Raw genomic sequence first — 20,397 nt, 5'->3', positions numbered from 1 at the left:
CACTTAGGCCAAGTATGGAAGAGTCCATGGAGGAGAGGGAAGGGCACATGGGCGGATGCAGGTGAGTGTGGCTACAGCCAAGGATGATGTTGTCAGCACAGCACAGGGACAGAATCACAAACACGGTGGCCATGTGTGTGAGCATGGGGGAGCCATGACTCTAGGAGCTCAAGGATTCAGTGCTGGACCTCAGCCAACAGCTTAGGGCAAAGGAACCAGGACTTGAGGCTGGAGGAAGAGTCCCAGGGAAGGAAGGTGAAGGAGCTGCCTCCCACGTCCCAGGATTAGGAACAGTGCAGAGCAAGCATCTGAATTCCCAGCCAGTTCTATGGACTGCTCAACTCAATGAGGCTTAGGTTCCCAAGGACTTGGTTTACCTGAAGCATTTAATTCCGGACTAAAGCAGTTCTATGGACTGTACCACCCATGCTGGACCCACTCTGCTTGACAAAATCCTTCATTCATGAACCTCTGTGTAGGAGTATTGCAGTTAATCAAAGAGCTAAACGTGGTGCTAGCCACAATTTATATTGTGGGAAACATTGGTCCATGGGAAATAGAAACTTGGTTGTAACAGTGCTTCTATAGAAATACTCCTAGCATTTTATTGAATATGATATTCAATAAAGGATGAAAGAGGAGCAAAGCATATGATTTTAGCCATGAACATACATGAAGGGGTGAGGGAAGCAAAACAAAGGTACAGCGTGAACATTTTATGATGTTCAGTGAGCGAACTGTAGGGCACATGTTCCTAGCTCCGGTCATATGAAATGTTTCTGATCTCCCCATGGAAAAGAAGGAAGCAATCAGTCCTCCTGCATCAGCTGCCACAGTGGCAGGATTGGGGTCTGAAGGGAGTGAGAATTAGACTCTGCTAACATCGGAGGGTGTCAGCAGTCTTAGAATGTGACAGATGCATTAGAACACAGAATATACCTTTGCACAGCCAAAACCAGAAGTGTGTGGAAGTGTGACAGTGAAACTCTCCCCAAAGCACCTTGTGAAATACAGTTTAGAACAAGGGATGCATGTGTCTGTGTGTGCTGTGGTTGAAATGAGTGTAGAAATAGGCACATCTTGACAAATGTTACCATTGCCAGAATGCAGCTGGAGATTGAGCTGTTATGAGAATCGGGTGGAGAACATCCAACACTGACCTAGATGCCCCTGAGCAGAATGAGAGATGCGCAGAGACGCAGCTGGGGCTCAGACAGGGCTCTGTTTTGAGCTCATCTGGGAGATAGCTTGTTAGCTCTGAGAGTCTCTGCATAATTATTGAGAACAAATCATGTCAAAGATGATAGATAGATAGATAGATAGATAGATAGATAGATAGATAGATAGATAGATAGATAGATAGAAGAGAGAGTGAGAGCCCTCTGTAGAGTTTGATGATGTACTACTGGGATGCCACCAAGTATATCACAACTGCATCTCTAGATGGGCCAGTGATGCTCTTTGTCCTTGGGTTGGGCCATGTGTGGGTTTGAAAAATTCTAGAAGTGTATCAGAACTGTGCCAGGGGGAATATTAATATATCTATTAAATAGAAAAGATAATGACTGATTAAAGGTGAGTAACTTTGCAACTAGTTTCAGTGAAAATTTCTCAGAGTTTTAGATTAAAATATCAAATAGTGAATCCCTGAACACCATGTGCAAAATTTTGTCTTTCAGGATCGACATGTATACCGAGGGTATTGCAGATCTGGCTGAAATGATCATGCAATTGGTCAAACTTCCCCCAGACCAAAGAGAAGCCAAGATCTCCTTGATAAAAGACAAGACCAAAAACCGTTACTTGCCTGCCTTTGAAAAAGTAAGTAGGCTGTTTGAAAAACTAAGGCTGGGGACGCTGAGTTCCCAGGACAAGAGAAAGGCAGAGGTTGGGAAGGACAGGGTGCTGCCTCACTGACCTTCCATGAGCCTCCCTGTGCAGCTCCCTGCCCACAGGACACTGTATACAAACAGCCTGTGAAGGAGAGCACTGCATGGTCACACCAATCTAGTGGTCCACATTCAACAGGGTTCAAGTCCATAACCAGATCTGATCTGTGGAAGGCTGAGCCACACCAGAGAGGGACATAGATCCTGCAGACACACTGGGCTTCAATTCCAGGGCAAACTGCAGAAAAACACAGATGGGAAAATATTCTGTCACATCACACAGGGGGCCCAGAGAGCCACTGGCTGTCAGGAGAAAAGGAGGGAGCTTCAAAGACGGAGAGAAGAACCTGACCTAGGACAGTGATGCAGGCAGAGGAGGAGGCTGATGAAGAGATGTAAAGGAACACTGGCCTGCAGGAGTTAGGGTCACAGATGACAGGCTTGGGAGGAGAGCCACGCACATTCACACATGAAGGGGTGTCCGTGTACACATAGTGTCTCTCTTAGTTGGGGCTTCTCTTTGGAGGTAGATCATGAACACGTCAGACTGACTTGATCTTCTGTCAAGTAAAAGCTAAGAACAAAGCTGTGATCCTAGAGGATAAGGGATCCTACACATTCCTCTGAGACCCGACTTTGACTCCATTTATAATTCACTGAAAGTTCCCTCACGGCTGCCTCTGCTCTGTGGAAGCAGTGAGGGATTTAGGGGCCATCAGGTCCCCACACTACACTCTGGAGACAAGGCCCTCTCTCACAGGACACAAGTCCAGCTATCACAGCTTGAATCATCTCTGTGTGAATCATGAAGTCCAGGAACACTGTGGACTCTGTACTGAGAACATTTGATGCTTCCTTTTGTATTTTTAGGTTTTCTTCTTTCCTCCTTCTTCTTTTTCTTTAAAACAGGATTTCTGTATTATATAGTCCTGGCTCTCCTGGAACTCTTCTGTGGACTGGCCTCAAGCTTCCAGAGATCCACCTGCCTCAGCATCTTGAGTACTTGAATTAAAAGTGTGCCACCATGCCTGACTTTCTTTGTTTCTAACTGTAGTCATTATATTTTTTTCTCTGTAGACATTTACACTGTGATAAGTGACCACAAAGCATTTTAATTATTCTCTACTTGTAGCTCATGCTGTAGCCAGTGCTTGTCCTTTAGGTTATTTGTGATTTTCATATTGCTGATATATTTAAGTAAATGTCATAAACTGTAACTGAGACAGTGCTATTATTAAATCTTTCTCACAACCAGAAATGTTGAAATAAATGTTAAAATAATAGATAACCAAAATCAGATAGGAAGATTAGCCCCATTTGGTGTTGGCATGCTCGTCCATCCCTACAAAGTTACTGAGACTCTGACTCAGTTCCCCCTGAGCAATTCAGCCCTGTCAGTCATGACGCAGTGAAGGTTGGGAGTCAGAGCTGATGCTGTACAGGGAGGTTGTACTGTAGTTCAGCCAGGTGTATTTCAGATTCCAGAGAACCAAGGAGAGCAGACACAGGAGAGGACAGACACAGGGTGTTCTCTGTTGGCTCATGTTCCCTGCAGATGAGGCCTCTGCCCACGGGACTGAACAGACAGGACAGGGAGAGGAATGTCCTGAACTCCCGGTGCTCTGTCATTTCAAACTAAGGGGAGGAGCCATGATGTGCAAGGGGCTAAGCCCTTATCCCATGTGGAAAATGTACATAGGGTGGTGGTGTGAAGGCTGTGGGATGTGCAGTGACAGAGAAAGATCACCTGAGCTTTAGAGAGGAGGTCACGTGCCTGACTTCTGATGCTGCCTCTTGCATCATTGGCCTGTGTCTGCAGTTGTATACCTGCCAGGAAGAGTCAGAGACTCCATTGGGAGACTTGGGAAAAGGTAGTGGTCCCAGCTCAACACCATATGCTTATAATTTCTGTGCTTTAATTTGGCAGGTCTTGAAGAGCCATGGACAAGACTACCTTGTTGGCAACAGGCTGACCAGGGTGTACATTCACCTGCTGGAAATTCTCCTCTATGTTGAAGAGCTTGACTCCAGCCTTCTGGACTCTTTTCCCCTGCTGAAGGTGAGGTTACTTCAGAGAGGCAGCCGCACAAACATGCCTCTGAGAATATAATGGTGGCCTGTGGGCTCCTGAAGGCCTACACTTCAGCCTCCACAAGCTAATTTCAGGCATGAAAATAAACTTTTTGTGAATGGAGATTTGAGGCTGGTACCCCAAGAATATATTTTTTGCATTGATAAAGACACAGGACCCCACAGCTCTCTCCTTGAACCTCTGTTCCTTGCAGGCTGCTTCTGGCCTTCATCTTCCATCTCATGTGGTCTCTTCTTTGCACACTCAGTGTCTGAGCAGGTCTCTGTCATGCTGACCCCTTTCCTCAGCTCTGACTCTTCAGCACTGTGCTTCCCTCTCCATGGTCCCCACCATGCTGTCTCCCCCATCTACACCCCCCTGACCCCATCCTTATCTCCAGTGTGAAAACTGACTGTGAGTTCTTCCTGGTTATACTTGGATATTTGCTGTCCTCATTTCCAACTCAGTTTTTCACGTCTTCACTTTCTTTGTTATCTCTGCTTTCACACCCGAGAGACACAGTGCTCTGTGCTCTGCACCACACTCTGCACAGGCTGTATCCAGCAGCGTGAGGAGGAGGCAAACTGGATGTCAAGGAGGTCTTAAGGAAACTATGCTGAGCTATGGTTTCTAGCTCATGGATTTGTCGTTCTTCTCATGTCTACACAGGACCTGTTGCAAGGATGCAGTTGGTCGTGTGTTTTGGACTGTGTACTTAAGCAGTTCTGACTCTCAGGCTGTGTGTTCTGGATTACAGGCCCTGAAGAGCAGAATCAGCAGCCTGCCCAATGTGAAGAAGTTCCTGCAGCCTGGCAGCCAGAGAAAACCTCTGCCTGATGTGAAAACAATGGAAGAGGCATGGAAGCTTTTCAATCCTAAGTAGAGCTTCATTGTTAGAGTCCACTGACACCTGTCGCTGATGTTGTTAACTCATAAAGACCAATTGTTCATGCTGGGTTTTGTGATATAATAAATATCAACCAATGGTATGTGTATCTCATGTCTTCAACCTGTTGAGCTGGGATCGCAGACGTCACTGAGGAAGAAGAAAGCAAATAATAATCACTACAAATAAAAGCAAAGCTTGTAAAAACGAGGAAAAACTAAATAAAAAGAACACTAACAAAAGGAAATAAGTGACTAACAACATTGTAGAATTACTCAAAATGTTTAAAAGTAAAATTATTCTATAAAAGATATAAATTTAAAAAATGGGAAAAAATAAAGAAGAAAAATTTAAGGTCCAAAAATAAAAAAGAAAGAAAAAAAAAGTTAGGAAAAGAAAGACTTCATGTCGGTGGAGCAGGAATTGGGTAACTAGTGAAAGGATTTTTTTTTTAAAGAAGAAAAAGATAACAGAGAAAACAAAAATAAAAATTTAAATTAGTGAGGGAGAACATGGAGAGGTGGCTGAGAGGTTACAGGTACAGTTGTTCTTACAGAGGACCCAGGTTAGGGCTCAGCTACAGGACATGTCACTATCATCTGTAACTTCAGCTACAGAGAACCTGATGACCCTCTGGCCTCTGTGGTCACTAACATACCTGTAGGCAAAACACCTTAACACAGAAAAGTTTAAATTGCTTTAATGGCAAAAGTAAAAGAAAGGGAAAATATACATTCCAGCAAAATAACAATAATAGAAAACTTCCTTGAAAAAGCTCTGCCTTTAGTCAGGTGTTCTGATGCAGGTCTTTAATCCCAGCCCTTAGGAGACAGAACTACATGGACCTCTGTGAGTTTGAGGCCAGCCTGGTCTATATGATGAGTTCCAGGACAGCCAGAGCTATAGAATAGTGATGCCATCTCTCAAAAAATGCAGAAGAATATCCTGTCTTTGCCCCCACTGGAACCCCTGACTTCATCCTTTCCATGCAATATCAAATATCCAGGCCCAGTCCTGTCCTGAACATCTTCTATTGAGGTCTAGCCTCGTGGGTCCTTCTAATCCTCCTCTCTGCATACCTCCCCTTCCTCAGGTCTAGCCTGGGCTCCACACCACTGCCCTGGTGTATTCTGGTGAACTCCACTTCCACTGCCATCAACCTCCAGCTCAGGCCAGCATGCACATCTGCACACACGTCAGCCCCTCCCCAGCTGTGGGAGGCACAGAGCCCTTGTGCTCACAGATAAGCTCTAGGGAACCAGGAATGCTAAACACACAGGGTTGTCCCTTCAAAGAGAGGGAGGCATTACCTGCTTCCCACCCAGGAGGCCGGGAAACAATGTGGATCATCCTGGTGACCTTTGAGCTATCCGTGTATCAAAGATCACACCGGATCCTCTACCAGAATCTTATCATGAGCTTGTCAATCTATAGAACCCATGTTTAGGGAAGATGTCACTTGTACTTTACAGAGACTTTTGGTGCAGTCTTGTCTTATGCTTTATTTGCCTAGGAGTTTATCACCAGGATTTTTTTTTTCAGCATATTGTGCTGTGCTTAAGTATGCCCAAAATAAACTACTCAGGGTCAGACTCCCTTCTTCTCTCCTGTGGGTTCTTATTCTACTGGCTGTGGTGGTTGTAGAGACCCCCGCACACAAAACGTTACTATCCCCTGATCCATCCTTCCCACATCCACTGTCTGGTCTGAGCATTTCCCACACACTCTGTGCTTTGTGCCAGCCTGCTGTGTCCACATCAGATACAGAACCAACCAAAGAAGTCTACACATCCAGTTCTCATGGAAAACAATACAAACAATATAAAAGATGAAGGCAGTATCTTCCCCATGCAAACCCACCAGTCCTATAAAATGTTCTCCAATGAGAATCAACCCCAGATCACAGACATTCTTAATACGGAAATTACAAATTTCAGCCAAGAATTCTGGTTGTTTAGAGAAGAAACAACTCAATAAATTTAAAGAGAATAAATGCTTGGGCGATGCCCAAGAAAACACAATCATAAGACTGATGGAAATAATGAAGACAACCCAGGATTTAAAAAATAGATTCAATAGAGAGATAGGAATATTCAAGAGAGTTCAAGCTGAAATGAAGGCAGAATTGGAAATCTTAGTGATCCAATTAGAAAACTGAGTGGAAAGTCTCACAAACAGAATGGTTCAAGTAGAAGAAACTTTATCAGGCCTCAAAGATAAAGTAGAGGGAAGAGATCACACAATGAATATGAAATTAAAAATACATAAAAGAAATATTCCAGAAATGTGGAACACCATGAATATACTAACTGTTATTTGTGGACACAGGTGAAAGAGAAGAATCCCAGGTCAATGGCATGGACAAGAACTCCAACAAGATCATAGAGGAGTAGTTCTCAATCTTCCCAATGCTGCTACCCTTTAATACAGTTCCTCATGTTGTGGTGACCCCCAAACTCTGATGGACAAATTTTCACAAGAACAGTAAAGATGCAGAGTAACTACACTTCAGCAATCATAGGGGATCCAGTAATCTGTAGACAAGACTTCCTGACAAAAAACAGAAAAATCAGAAATAACTGATGTGCATCAAATGGACTTAACAGAAATCTACAAAATATTCCACCCACACACCACAGAATATAAATTCCAGCTCAAGGAAATTTCTCTATATCAGACCACAACCCAGGACAGATCTTAACTGTAGTGAAACAATTTTATGTCCCATCTCAATATAAAACTCTCAATTTTAGTTCGGTTAAAAGGGCAGAGAAAATGCAAATACAAATTAAGACATCTGTGTAAATTTCACTGTATTTTTATAAACCTGACATTTTCTGTAATACTGTTTATAGAACAAATAAAGTGTTCACACTACTCATAGATTCCAGAAACACCATTACAAATTCAAAGCTGATGTTATATTGAACCTTAAATTTTCAATGTTGAAAGAGATAGTTTTACATGTACAGCACAGCAGTTGAAACCTGACAGCAGATGTCTCTAGAACACCAACGGTAAGTCCACCAGGATGCATACACAATTACAGATAAGCATTTCTTCCACTGTTTTTTGTTTTGTTTTGTTTTGTTTTATAGAGGACACAGAAGCCGAGATGGTGAATTTCAGATATCATCATCTTCTTCTTCATCTTGAGAAGATCCTGCCTGATGGGATGCGCTGGCTGAGGCTGCAGCAAGCTGGGCTTGTTGGGCGGCTTGCTGCATTTGAAGCCATTCCTGTTGGGCCAATTCTGCTTGTTGCTGTGTAGCCTTTGCAAACAATTCCTGTTGCTGTCTCAATAGCTCTTCCTCAGGAATGCCAAGGTTTTCCAAACGAGAACTGGCCTTTCTTATTTTTAGCGCTACTGTCCTGCGTTCTTGTAAGACTTCTTTTACTTAAAGCCCAAACTTCCTAGTCCTTGTGTGACGTGCTCTGGGGAAATCGTCTTCTTTTCCGACTTGTTGCGAATCTCATTGGATTCCGAAGATAAGGTGAATGAATTCAGTGCAGCAGTTCACGACCAGCTCTCGGGCGACATTGACCACCCAGACATTAGGGAGAGTCTCTTTGGTCATCTTATTTATAGCAGCTCTATAAATATAATGAGAGTGAGATCATCATCGTTGCCTGACGAGGAAGCCATCGTACCTTCCTGCCTTTCAGGCCCCAATTTTTAAACTCCACAACTCGGGTCCACCACGCCGCGAAGATTTCAGGCTGTCGGGGTCGGGGGAGCTCGGAGAAGAGGAAGAGGTGGGTTCCAGGGCCGAGAACGCCCACTGTGTGGGAGATTCTAGTGCGCGTCTGTAGGGAAGGTCGGGGTGCTGAGGGCTCCGGGACCGCCCTCCGGTACCGGCTCACAGCCGCAGGCCCGGGAGGACGCCCGCAGGCCCGGCTCTACAGAGCCGTAGCCCCAGCGGCCGCCGCCACCAGCAGCGGTTGCCGCCGCCTGGGCCAAATCACCCTTCGGGCACCCGCGCCGCCTTTTCACAACCCGTCTGCCTAGGCCGCCGGCGAACCAAGGCGAACGGGGCCGAGCACAGCCGGAGCCACGGCCACCGCCGCCAGGGCGAGAGCAGCTGCGGAAGCCGAGCGGAGCTAACGGTGGTCTCGCTGTCTTCACTTGATATTTATTGAGCTCTACATTTTTCTCTGCTCCCCTTCCTGCCTCTCCCCTCTCCCTTCAATCCTCCTCCAAGGTCCCCATGCTCCCAATTAACTCAGGACACCTTTTCTTTTTATACTTTCTACTTACCATGTAGATTAATTATATCTATGTAAGTCTCTCTTGTTGTCTTGGTGTCCGTATTAATGTCTAAGTTCTGAGATTGTGATTTGTGGGCTGATTTTCTTTGCTTTATGCTTAAAAACTACTTATGAGTCAGCACATGCGATAATTGTCTTTCTGTGTCTGGGTTACCTCACTCAAAATGATTTTTTCTAGCTCCATCCACTTTCCTGCAAAATTCAAGATGTTGTTATTTTTTTTTCTGCTGTATAGTTCTCCATTGTGTAAATGTACCACATTTTCTTATCCATTCTTTGGTCAAGGGACATTTAGATTGTTTCCAGGTTCTGGCTATGACAAACAAAGCTGCTATGAACATAGTTGAGCACATGTCCTTGTGGCACAATTGAGCATCCTTTGGCTATATACCCAAGAGTGGTATTACTGGGTCTTGAGGAAGGTTGTTTTCTAATTTTCTGAGAAAACACCACACTGACATCCAAAGGGGCCGTAACCGTTTACATTCCCACCAGCAATGTGGAAGTGTTCCTTTTACCCCACAACCTCTCCAGCATAAGTTGTCATCAGTGTTTTTGATCTTGGCCATTCTTACAGGTATAAAATGGAATCTCAGAGTTGTTTTGATTTGCATTTCTCTGATGACCAAGGATGTTGAGCATTTCTTTAAGTGTCTTTCAGTCATTTTAGATTCCTCTGTTGAGACTTTACTGTTTAGGACTGTACTCCTTTTTTTTTTAAAAAAAAAAATTGGATTATGTGTTCTTTTGATGACCAATTTCTTGAGTTCTTTGTATATTTTGGAGATCAGACCTCTGTCCGATGTGGGGTTAGTGAAGATCTTTTCCCATTCTGTAGACTGTCATTTTGTCTTGTTGACTGTGTCCTTTGCTTTATAGAAGCTTTTCAGTTTTAGGAGGTCCCATTTATTAATTGTTTCTCTCAGTGTCTGTGCTGCTGGAGCTATATTTAGGAAGTGGTGTCCTGTGCCAGTGTATTCAAGTGTACTTCCCACTTTCTCTTCTATGAGGTTCAGTGTGGCTGGCTTTATGTTGAGGTCTTTGATCTACTTGGACTTGAGTTTTGCACATGATGATAGATATGGGTCTATTTTCATTCTTCTACATGTTGATATCCAGTTATGCCAGCACCACTTTTTAAATATGCTTTCTTTTTTCCATTTGATACTTTTTGCTTCTTTATCAAAAGTCAGGTATTTGAAGGTGTGTGGATTGATATCCGAGTTGTCTATTCGGTTCCATTGGTCCTTCTGTCTGTTCTTATGCCAATACCAGGCTGTTTTCAGTACTGCATGTAGCTCTGTAGTAGAGTTTGAAGTCAGGGATTGTGATGCCTCCAGAAGTTCTTTTATTGTACAGGATTGTTTGAGCTATCCTGGGCTTTTTGCTTTTCCATATGAAGTTGAGTACCATTCTTTCAAGGTCTGTGAAGAATTTTGCTGGGATTTTGATGGGCATTGCTTTGAATCTGTAGATTGCTTTTGGTAAGATTGCCATTTTTACTATGTTAATTCTACTTACCCAAGATCATGGGAGATCTTCTTCCATTTCTTTCTTCAAAGATTTAAAGTTCTTGGCATACAAGTCTCCCACTTGTTTGGTAAGAGTTACTCCAAGATATTTATGCTATTTGTGTCTATTGTGAAGGGTGATGTTTCTCTGATTTCTTTCCCAGCACTTTTATCATCTGTGTACAGGAGGGCTACTGATTTTTTTGAGCTAATCTTGTATCCTGCTACATTACTGAGAGTGTTTATGAGTTGTAGAAGTTCCTTGGTAGAATTTTTGGGATTGCTTATGTAAACTATCATATCATCAGCAAACAGTGAGAGTTTGACTTCTTTTCCAATTTGTATCCCCTTGATCTCGTTTTGTTGTCTTATTGCTCTAGTTAGGACCTCAAGAACTATATTGAATAGATATGGAGAGAATGGACAACCTTGTCTTGTTCCTGATTTCAGTGGGATCGCTGGGAGTTTCTCTCCATTTAGTTTGATGTTTGCTGTTGCCTTGCTGTATATTGCCTTTATTATGTTTAGGTATGTTCCTTGTATCCCTGCTTTCTCCAAGGCCTTTATCATGAAGGGATGTTGTATTTTGTCGAAAGATTTTTCAGCATCTAATGAGATGATTATGTGGTTTTTATTTTTCAGTTTGTTTATATGGTGGATTATGTTGACAGATTTTCGTATGTTGAACCATCCCTGCATCTCTGGGGTGAAGCCACCTTCATCATGGTGGATGATGGTTCTGTTGTGTTCTTGGATTTGATTTGCCAGTATTTTATTTAGTATTTTTGCATCAATGTTCATGAGTGAGATTGGTCTGTAATTTTCTTTCTTAGTAATGTTTTCTGTGGTTTGGGTGTCAGGTGTAGCCTCATAGAAAGAGTTTGGCACTGGTCCTTCTGTTTTATTGTGTGGAACAGTTTGAGGAATTTTGGTATTAGTTCTTCTTTGAAAATCTTGTAGAATTCTGAGCTGAAACCATCTGGTCCTGGACTTTTTTTTTTTTTTTTTGGTTGGGAGACTTTTGATGACTGTTTCTATTTTTTCATCAGTTATGGGTCTGTTTAATTTGTTTATCTGGTCTTGATTTAATTTTTGTAAGTGATATTTATTCAGAAAGTTGTCCATTTCCTTTAAGTTTTCCAGTTTTGTGGAGTACAGGTTTTCAAAATATGACCTGATGATCCTCTGTATTTTCTCCCTGTCTGTTGTTATGTCTCCCTTTTCATTTCTGACTTTGTTAATTTGGATATTCTCTCTCTGTTTTTTTGGATAAAGGTTTGTCTATTTTGTTGATTTTCTCGAAGAATCAACTCTTTGTCTCATTGATTCTTTGTATTGTTTTCTTTGTTTTTATTTTGTTGATTTTAGCTCTCAATTTGATCATTTCCTGTCCTCTAGTTCTCTTGGGTGAGTTTGCTTCTTTTTGCTCTAAAGTTTTCAAATGGTCTGTTAATTCACTAGTATGGGATTTTTCCAGCTTCTTTATGTTGGCATTTAGTGCTATGAACTTAACACTGCTTTCATTGTGTCCCATAAATTTGGGTATGTTGTGTGTTCATTTTTGTTGAATTTTAGGAAGTCTTTATTTTTTTCCCCTTATCTCTTCCTTGACCCATTGATGATTCAGGTGAGCATTGTTTAATTTCCATGTGTTTGTGGGTTTTCTGGAATTATATTGCTGTTGTTTTCTAGTTTTAAACCATGGTGATCTGATAAGATACATGGGATTTTCCAATTTTTTATATTTGTTGAGGTTTGTTTTGTTACCCAGCATGTGGTCAGTTTTTGAGAAGGTTCCATGAGGTGCTGAGAAGAAGGTACATTCTTATCTGTTTGGATGGAATATTCTACAGATGTCTGTTAAGTCCATTTGAATCATAACATCTGTTAGTTCCCTTATTTCTCTGTTCATTTTTTTGTCTAACTGACCTGTCCAGTGGTGAGAGTGGAGTGTTAAAGTTTCCCATTATTAGTGTATTGGGTTAATGTATGATTTAAGCTTTAGAAGTGTTTCTTTTACATATGAGGGCTCCCTTGTATTTGGGGCATAGATATTCAATACTGAGATTTCCTCTTGATGGATTTTTCCTGTGACTAATATGAAATGTCCTTCTTTGTCTCTTTTGACTGATTTTAGTTTGAAGTCTATTTTGTTAGATACTAAGATAGTTACACCTGCTTGTTTCTTAGGTCCATTTTTTTCCAACCCTTTACTCTGAGACAATATGTGTTTTTTGGGTTTTTTTTTTTTTTTTGGATTTTTGAGACAGGGTTTCTCCGTAGCTTTTGGTTCCTGTCCTGGAACTAGCTCTTGTAGACCAGTTCTAGGCTGGCCTAGAACTCACAGAGATCTGCCTGCCTCTGCCTCCTGAGTGCTGGGATTAAAGGCATGCGTCACCACCACCCAGCTGACAATAAGTGTTCTTAAAGTTGAGATATGTTTCTTGCATGCAGAAGAAGGATATATTCTGTTTTTGCATCCAATCTGTTAACCTGTTCCTTTTTATAGGTGAGTTGTGTCCATTTATATTAAGGGATGTTAATGACCAGTGATTGCTATCTCCTGTTAATTTAGTTTTCATAGTTGGTAATGTTAATTTGTGCATTTTTCCTTTCTTTGGGATTTGCTGCTATGAGACCATCAATTGTCTGTGTTTTTGTTGGTGTAGCTAACTTCCTTGGGTTGGACTTTTCCTTCTAGTATTTTGTATAGGGCTGGGTTTTGGTTAAATCTGGTTTTTGTCACTTCTATGGTGATTGAAAATTTTGCTGGGTATAGTAGTCTGGGCTGGCGTCCATGGTCTCTTAGTGTCTGCATAATGCTTGACCATGACCTTCTGACTTTCATTGTCTCTAATGAGAAGTCAGGTGTAATTTTAATAGGTCTGCCTTTGCATATTACTTTGCCTTTTTCCTTTGCAGCTCTTAATATTCTTTCTTTATTCTGTATGTTTAGTGTTTTGATTATTATGTCATGAGGGGACTTTTCTTTTGATCCAGTCTGTTTGGTGTTCTATAAGCTTCTTGTATCTTCATAGGCATATTTCTCTTTAGGTTGGGAAAGTTTTCTTCTATGATTTTGTTAAATATATTTCCTGTGGTTTTGAGTTGAACTTCTCTTTCTTTTTTTACCTATTATTCTTAGATTTGGCCTTTTCATGGTGTCCCATATTTCCTGAATATTTTGCGTCAAGCTTTTGTTAGATTTAATATTTTCTTTGACTGATGAGTCTATTTTCTCTACTGTATCTTCAGTGTTTGAGATTCTCTTCTCCATCTCTTATATTCTGCTGTTTATGCTTGTGTTTGTGGTTCCTGGTTGGTTTGTCATGATTTCTGTTTCTATGATTCCCTTGGCTTGTGTTTTCTTCATTGTCTCTATTTCAGTTTTCAAGTCTTGAATAGCTTCTTTCATATGTTTGTTTGCTTTTTCTTGGTTTTTCTCTAAGTGATTTGCTTATGTCTTCCAATTTTTTTTGTCTTTTCCTCCATTTTTAAGGTGAATTTCTCATTTCCTCTTTAAGAGTTTCAAATATTCTCCTGAAGTTATTTTTTAGGTCATTTTCTTCTGCTTCATCTGTATTTGGTTGTTCAAGTCTTGCTGTTGTAGGGTTTTTAGGTTTTACTGGTGTCATGTTGCTCTTTGTGGTGTAGCATGTGTTCTTACCTTTTCTACTCATCTTCTCCTCTAATAGGTGTGGTTGGGGCTGTCTGTGATTCTGTTGATTAATCTTCTAGGTGCCAGTGAATCCAAGGCTCAGATGGGTGTTCCTCGTGGTACAGTCAGTGCCATGGTTCTAGTTACCCCATTGGTCACTCAGTGTTCCTGGAGATCGCCCAGCACTCCTGGGCTTTGTTCCACTCCCTTGGAGTTAGCTGTCTCAGGCCTGCTCTAGCCTAAGTTATTGGCTCAGACCTGTTTCTGTCAATGTCCCTGGTCTGAATCCATTCCTGCATAGGTCCCTGGCTTAGGGTTTGTCCTGCAAAGGTCTCTGGCTCTGGTCTATCCCCTGGAGTTCCTAGGCTCAGGTGTGCACAGGCCCACAGAGGACCTGGCTCAGGCCTAGTTCCTCGGAAGTCCTAGACTCACACCCATACACATAGGAGTCCTGACTTAGTTCTACCCCACTGAAGATCCCAGATTCACATCCGGACCCTCAGCAGTCTCTGGCTCTGGCTCACTTGCTCAGCAGTTACACCCCTGTACCTGTTCTGGTAGAGTTTGCTGTCTCAGGTCTGCTCTGGACCAGGTCACTGGCTCAGTCCTGGTCAGCCAATGTCCCACGACTGGATCAGCTCCTGCTTCCATGGAGCTTTGAAAATCCATTTTTAAAAAGCCCTGGCCTACCTGGACTCACAGAATTCTGCCAGGGGGCCACTAGACAGGAGAATAGCAAGATACAAATGATATGAAAAGAGTCAGGTGGTGGCGGTGCATGCTTTTAATCTCAGTACTAAGGAGGCAGAGACAGACAGATCTCAGTGAATCTGAGGCCAGTTTGGTCTACCAAGCAAGTTCCAGGAGAGTCAGAACTGTTACACAGAGAAACCTTATCTCAAAAAAAAAAATGATATGAAAGGGGAAATGGGGAAAGGTGGAATGTAGAGGGGGAGGAAATACAATATATAAGGAATGGGAGAGGAACAAATCATTAATATGTGAAAAAAGTCATAAAGAATTATTTTATATTTGCCTAAAATTATACATATAATCTGGCTACTTTTATGCTAACTTGACAAATCCGGAGTTATTTAGGAAGAGGGAACCTCAACTGAGAAAATATGGCTTATAGGCACACCTGTAGAACGTTTTCCTAATTAGTAATTGATGTAAAATGGCGCAGCCCATTGTAGGTGGTGGCACCCATGGGAAGGTGGTTCTGGGTGTATAAGAGAGCAGACTGAAGAAGCCTGCAGGAGTCAGCCCATAACCAGCAATTCTCCATGGCCTCTGCTTCAGTCCTGCCTCTAGGCTCCTGCCTTGAGTTCCTATCCTGACTTCCCTGGGAGATGGACTACAAGCTGTAGGATGAAGTAAACCCTTTCCTTCCCAAGTTTCTTATGACCATGGTGTTTATCACAGCAACAGAAACCCTAACTAACACAATATATAAGGTATTTGTAACTGTATATTTTCAACAGAGTTATGCCACTTGGGATAATAACGTTTCCCCCAAAGTCACAGACTATGTCTTAAAAATCTCACTACCAGGTATGAGACACTCCCTTTTGAGTTGTTGGCCAGAAAAGTGAAAGAGACTTTTTGTTGGCATAGCCTGTTTGTTCCTGGCCACTCATATCTGACATCCATTTTGTTGGCGGAGGCTGTTCATTTGTTCCCGCCTGCTCAGACCTGAAATAATCACAAGAAACTATATTATTTGCAATACTGTTTGGTCAAATGTTTAGTTGTATTTCTAGCTAGATCTTACATCTTAAACTAACCCATTTCTATTATTTTATTATTTAATCACAAGCCTCGTGGTTTAAGGGCAAGTTTCCAGCTGGCAGCTTGTGTCTTTCTCCTCTGGTGGTTACATGGCATCTCACTGACTCTGCTGACTGTCTCTATGTATCTTTTCCAGCCTGACTATATTCTGTTAAGCCATTGACTGAAAGCAGGTTTTTATTAACCAATAGCAATATAACATATTCATAGCATACAGAGGGGAATCCCACATAAACTCCCCCAAACAATATAGGCTATTATGTTGTCCTTGAAGGTAAGGGCCCATGGCTAAAGACACCACACACTTCTGACACAGGACTTGGAGGATTCAAGCTGGGACTTCCCTGAAAACCTCCCTCCTCAGGACTCGCTTCCATAACACCAGCTGGGACTGTGCAAGCTGCCAGGGGAGAAAGGCAACCAATAGCCCTACCTCGCTGTGATGCCCATGTCCCCAAACAACAAACAACATGGCAAGATAGACCCAAAGTTCATATCTTGACTGTAACCAACAGCTATCTAATCGGAGCTAAGCCTTGATCAACATGAGGGAAATCATGCCTAATACTGAGAGAATTAACCAACCATCAGGACTAGCGAAGCCAGGGATCTTAAAGGAAAACATACTATTGCCATCTTCCTAATTCAGTATAATTCCTAACTGAATTCTAAATACTTATTCTTATAACCACAGATAACTCTCATGGAAGAGATGGTGATAAAAATATATATTTTTTTTACTCTTTTATATGCACCTAACAAAATCAAATAACTACCATGTTATGGCTTAATGGAAATCTATGCTAAGAAATTATACAAGTAGGTATAACATCACCTTGTAGTAGATTATAATAAAATAGTAACAGCCTAGTTCAGAATGGAGTGTAATAATGGTTTCTTTATTTAGGGGTAGACTCACAGATCAGCTGTCCTCTGCATGAGTGGGGAACAAAAAGAGAATCCAGCGGCCAAAGGGCCGCATATGTTTTTACATCTGTATGTATAGTACATGTGACCACACCCAAAGAGGGCCAGTATTTTAAAGGTTGTTGGCTGAAGGAGTCCCCACAACATTACCTCATGAATGAAGCTTCTATTTGAAGTAGTTGGGAACCATAACATGCATACACATGTGTGCACACTCACATGTAAACACACAAGTATAAAAGTAAATGGTTGGTGACAATATGAGGAAAGAGAAACCCTTGGTGACTGCTTGTGTCTTCACCTGGGCTTTGGTGTCAGGGTCATAGTGCATCATAAAATGAGTTTGGAAACCTCTCTTCCTCTTCTACTCAGGGAACAATTTGGTCATCGGGTGTCAGTTCTCATTAAGTACGGTAGATTTCTGCAGTGACCCCATCTGGATCTGGGCATATTTTACTTACGAGACTTATTATTACTGCTTCAGTCTTGCTGCTGATTGTGAATCATTTTAAGGACTTTTCTTCTTAGCTTAATTTTGCCACATCCTGTGCATTTAGAAAATCATCCATTTATCTTAAATTTTCCAATTTACTGGCTTAAAGGTACTTAAAATACATTCTTATGCTTTTCTGGATTTCATTAATATCTGATGTCAATGTGTCCCTTATTTATTTTCAAGTTTGTTTGTTTTTTGTTGCTATTGCTTGTTCGCTTGGTTTTTTTTTTTTTTCTTTTAGGTTTTTGCTTTTCTCTCGTCACTGTGTTTTCTGGTTTCCTCCATTCAGCCAGAGAGAGCACAGAAGCACTGAGAGCTGGGAGAGGGGATTCCTCCCCACAGAACAATGGTGACTGGGGCCCTGGGTGGGCCCACATGTGCTCATAGAGGGACAGGGAATAGAGAGGGTTTAGGACCTTGTGAGGAAGGGGACGTCTGCGTGTTTGTAGCCCACCGCGGACATGACACAGTAGCCCAGACTTTCTAGGGTCATTGATAATATCACCGTACTGAGAAGTTAACTAACTCCAGAGTTCTGCAGTTCACTGCTGATGGCCGATCCTTTGTACGAAGATATTTTGAGTTTTCTGATACTTGCAAGTGAAAGCATCTCAGGGACCACATCTCCAGGCAAACAGCCTCAGGGAATGTGCTTAGAGGCTTCTGAAGGGTCAGAGAACAGTGTGGGTCTCTGTTGAAGAGAAGCTGAAGGATGGGGAGTAAGAGATGGGTTAAAACACGTTGAAGTGGGAGAGGAGAAGCCCACAGGGATGTTCTCAACTCCCACTCAACCAGCAACTCAGAGATTCTTCTGGACAAACATCACTGTGTTCAGCCATGTCTGTGGGTGGAGTAGGGGATTGATGCAGGTTCACAATTTAGACTGTGGGAAGTTCCATGGACTGCTTGGAAGTCATAGCTGCTGCATCTGTCTTTTGGTGACATTTGGTGATACTCAGATTTTGGTAAAAATAAAAGTCACACAGCCAGGGCTATGTAGTAAGATCCTGTCTCAAAAAACCTAAATGCAAATAAAATTCAGAAATGTGCAAAGATTCTCTAATTTGTTAAATGTACAAAAAAAAAACCAACAAAATTTCTAGGCTACCTTGCACCAAACTTCTAGTGTTTTCCAAGCCTTGCTTCAGCCTGTCCCTTTAAGGGCCCACATCAACTTTGGTACTGTGACCTCTTGCTTCATCGAGATGGGCTGTCATCTCTGGGCTCATTTACTGAATTTGAAGGACACCTGCTAATGATTTGGGACTTTGAGTTCCAATATCTTTTTTAATTTGGCACACTGTTTGCTTTGGATTGCCTTTTGACTAATAAATACTTATCAAGACTCAAGTGCTTCTTTGGTAAAATTCTGCCTGACTGGACTCTTTCAGAACTTTCAGCACTCCCTGACTCCAAGATCTGTTCACTCCACTCCCCCGCTTATGGGCTCAGTGCTGAGATTCTTGCAGCCTGTGAACATAGGCAACTCCTCTCTGCCCATGAGAATTATACACACAATGTACCCTAATCACAGCTGCCCCGAGGGAGTTGAGTGCCATACAGCACAACCGTATCTCAGAGATAAGTTGGCAAGCTGAAGTTAGTGAGCAGTTGAGCCTTGAACTCAGAGTTCCCAGCTCTTCACCATGCAGCGTAAGACCCTGAGCCAATTGGATTTATGTACAGCAAAGTCAATCCTGTGCCACACTGGCTGTTCCTTTCATTTTGTTTTGTGGTACAGAAAGTTGAGGCTATACTTTCCCACACGCTCTCCCACTCTTCTCTATCCTGTGCCTTCTTTTCCACCCTTGGTTTATTATTATTATTATTATTATTATTTCATGTGTGCATGTCTTCGTGTATATATGTTGATTGTATATACAGTTCTCACAGAAGCGGAAGGAGGCATTGGATCGTCTGCAGATGGAGTTGGATAGTTGTGAGTCTCCTGGATGCTGAGAACCAACTCCCATCCTCCAGAGCAGCAATCTCTCTGACCCCATTTCTAATTGGTTACTTCTGTAGATTTACTTTAGGGACAGTGTCTTAGTTAGGGTTTCTACTGCTGTAGACACCAACATGACCATGGCAACACCTGTAAGGGAAAAGCATTGAATTGGGCTGCCTTACCTTTTTAGAGGTTTAGTCTGTTATCGTCATGGTGCAACACGGTGACATGCAGCGGACACAGAGCTAGAGAAGTAAGTAGCTGAGTATCTTACGTGTTGGCTTGCAGGCAACAGGACATGGGATAAAATACTAGGTTGTATCTTGAGCACATATGAGGCCTCAAAGCCCACCTCCACAGTGACACACTTCCTCCAACAAAGCCACACCTACTTAATAGTGCCACTCTCTTTTGGGGTCATGTTCTTTCAAATCAAATCATTCAGAGTTTCCCTCTGTATTCCTAGGTGGCCTGGAACTCCTTCTACAGATCAGATGACCTTGATTGACCCCTTCTGCTTCTGCTGGCCAGGGGCTGAGGTTACAGGCACGTGCCACTGTTGTTCATCAGCTCCCTTCCATCAGGACAGACAGCTCAGTAGTTAAGGGCACTCGTTCTAGAGGAGGACTCGTTTACTTTCCAGTGTTGACAAGGTGTAACTCCCGCTTCAGGGTATCTGAAGCCCTCCTCTCTGGGCAACAGGCACATGTTAGTGTACAGGCATACAGGCAGGCAAACCACTGTATATGTGAACTAAATAGAGAAAGAAAAAGAACAAAATAGAAATCTTTGGAGAAACAGCAGAGGTCCTGGCTGGGAAGAAATACATATGAGTCTAAAATAGCTTTACTGTAGAAAGAAGACTCAAACTACTTTCTATTTCATATGACCCTGTGGGAAATCATATGTTGAGAAAAAAAAAAACAAGATTGATTTGCTTTATTTTGCAAA

General features: G+C 42.2%; 2 protein-coding genes and 1 pseudogene across 5 annotated transcripts in view; 2 read left to right on the top strand and 1 right to left on the bottom strand.

Annotated features, from left to right (window-relative positions):
* Nucleotides 1-4,843, top strand: part of LOC101979641 (glutathione S-transferase alpha-2-like) — a 16,280-nt gene extending 11,437 nt beyond the window's left edge. Inside the window, exons 5-7 of the mRNA XM_005347700.2 lie at nt 1,680-1,821; nt 3,817-3,948; nt 4,718-4,843. Of these exons, the coding sequence (XP_005347757.1) occupies nt 1,680-1,821; nt 3,817-3,948; nt 4,718-4,843 (400 nt within the window). The remainder of the gene's footprint in view (nt 1-1,679; nt 1,822-3,816; nt 3,949-4,717) is intronic.
* Nucleotides 1-20,397, top strand: part of LOC101993971 (glutathione S-transferase A2-like) — a 50,158-nt gene that overhangs the window by 11,429 nt on the left and 18,332 nt on the right. Inside the window, exon 1 of one of the 4 annotated variants that reach the window (XM_005347589.2) lies at nt 8,284-8,602. The exons of 1 other annotated variant lie outside the window; for it this stretch is intronic. The gene's annotated coding sequence lies outside the window, so the exon portion shown is untranslated. 2 more of the 4 variants (XM_013346387.1, XM_026779510.1) reach the window with 2 other exon arrangements.
* On the bottom strand, nt 7,033-8,492 carry LOC101993683 (annotated as a pseudogene).

This window comes from Microtus ochrogaster, chromosome 5, assembly GCF_000317375.1.
Source record: "Microtus ochrogaster isolate Prairie Vole_2 chromosome 5, MicOch1.0, whole genome shotgun sequence".
Taxonomy (NCBI): domain Eukaryota; kingdom Metazoa; phylum Chordata; class Mammalia; order Rodentia; family Cricetidae; genus Microtus; species Microtus ochrogaster.
This window is presented reverse-complemented; position numbering and strand designations above follow the sequence as displayed.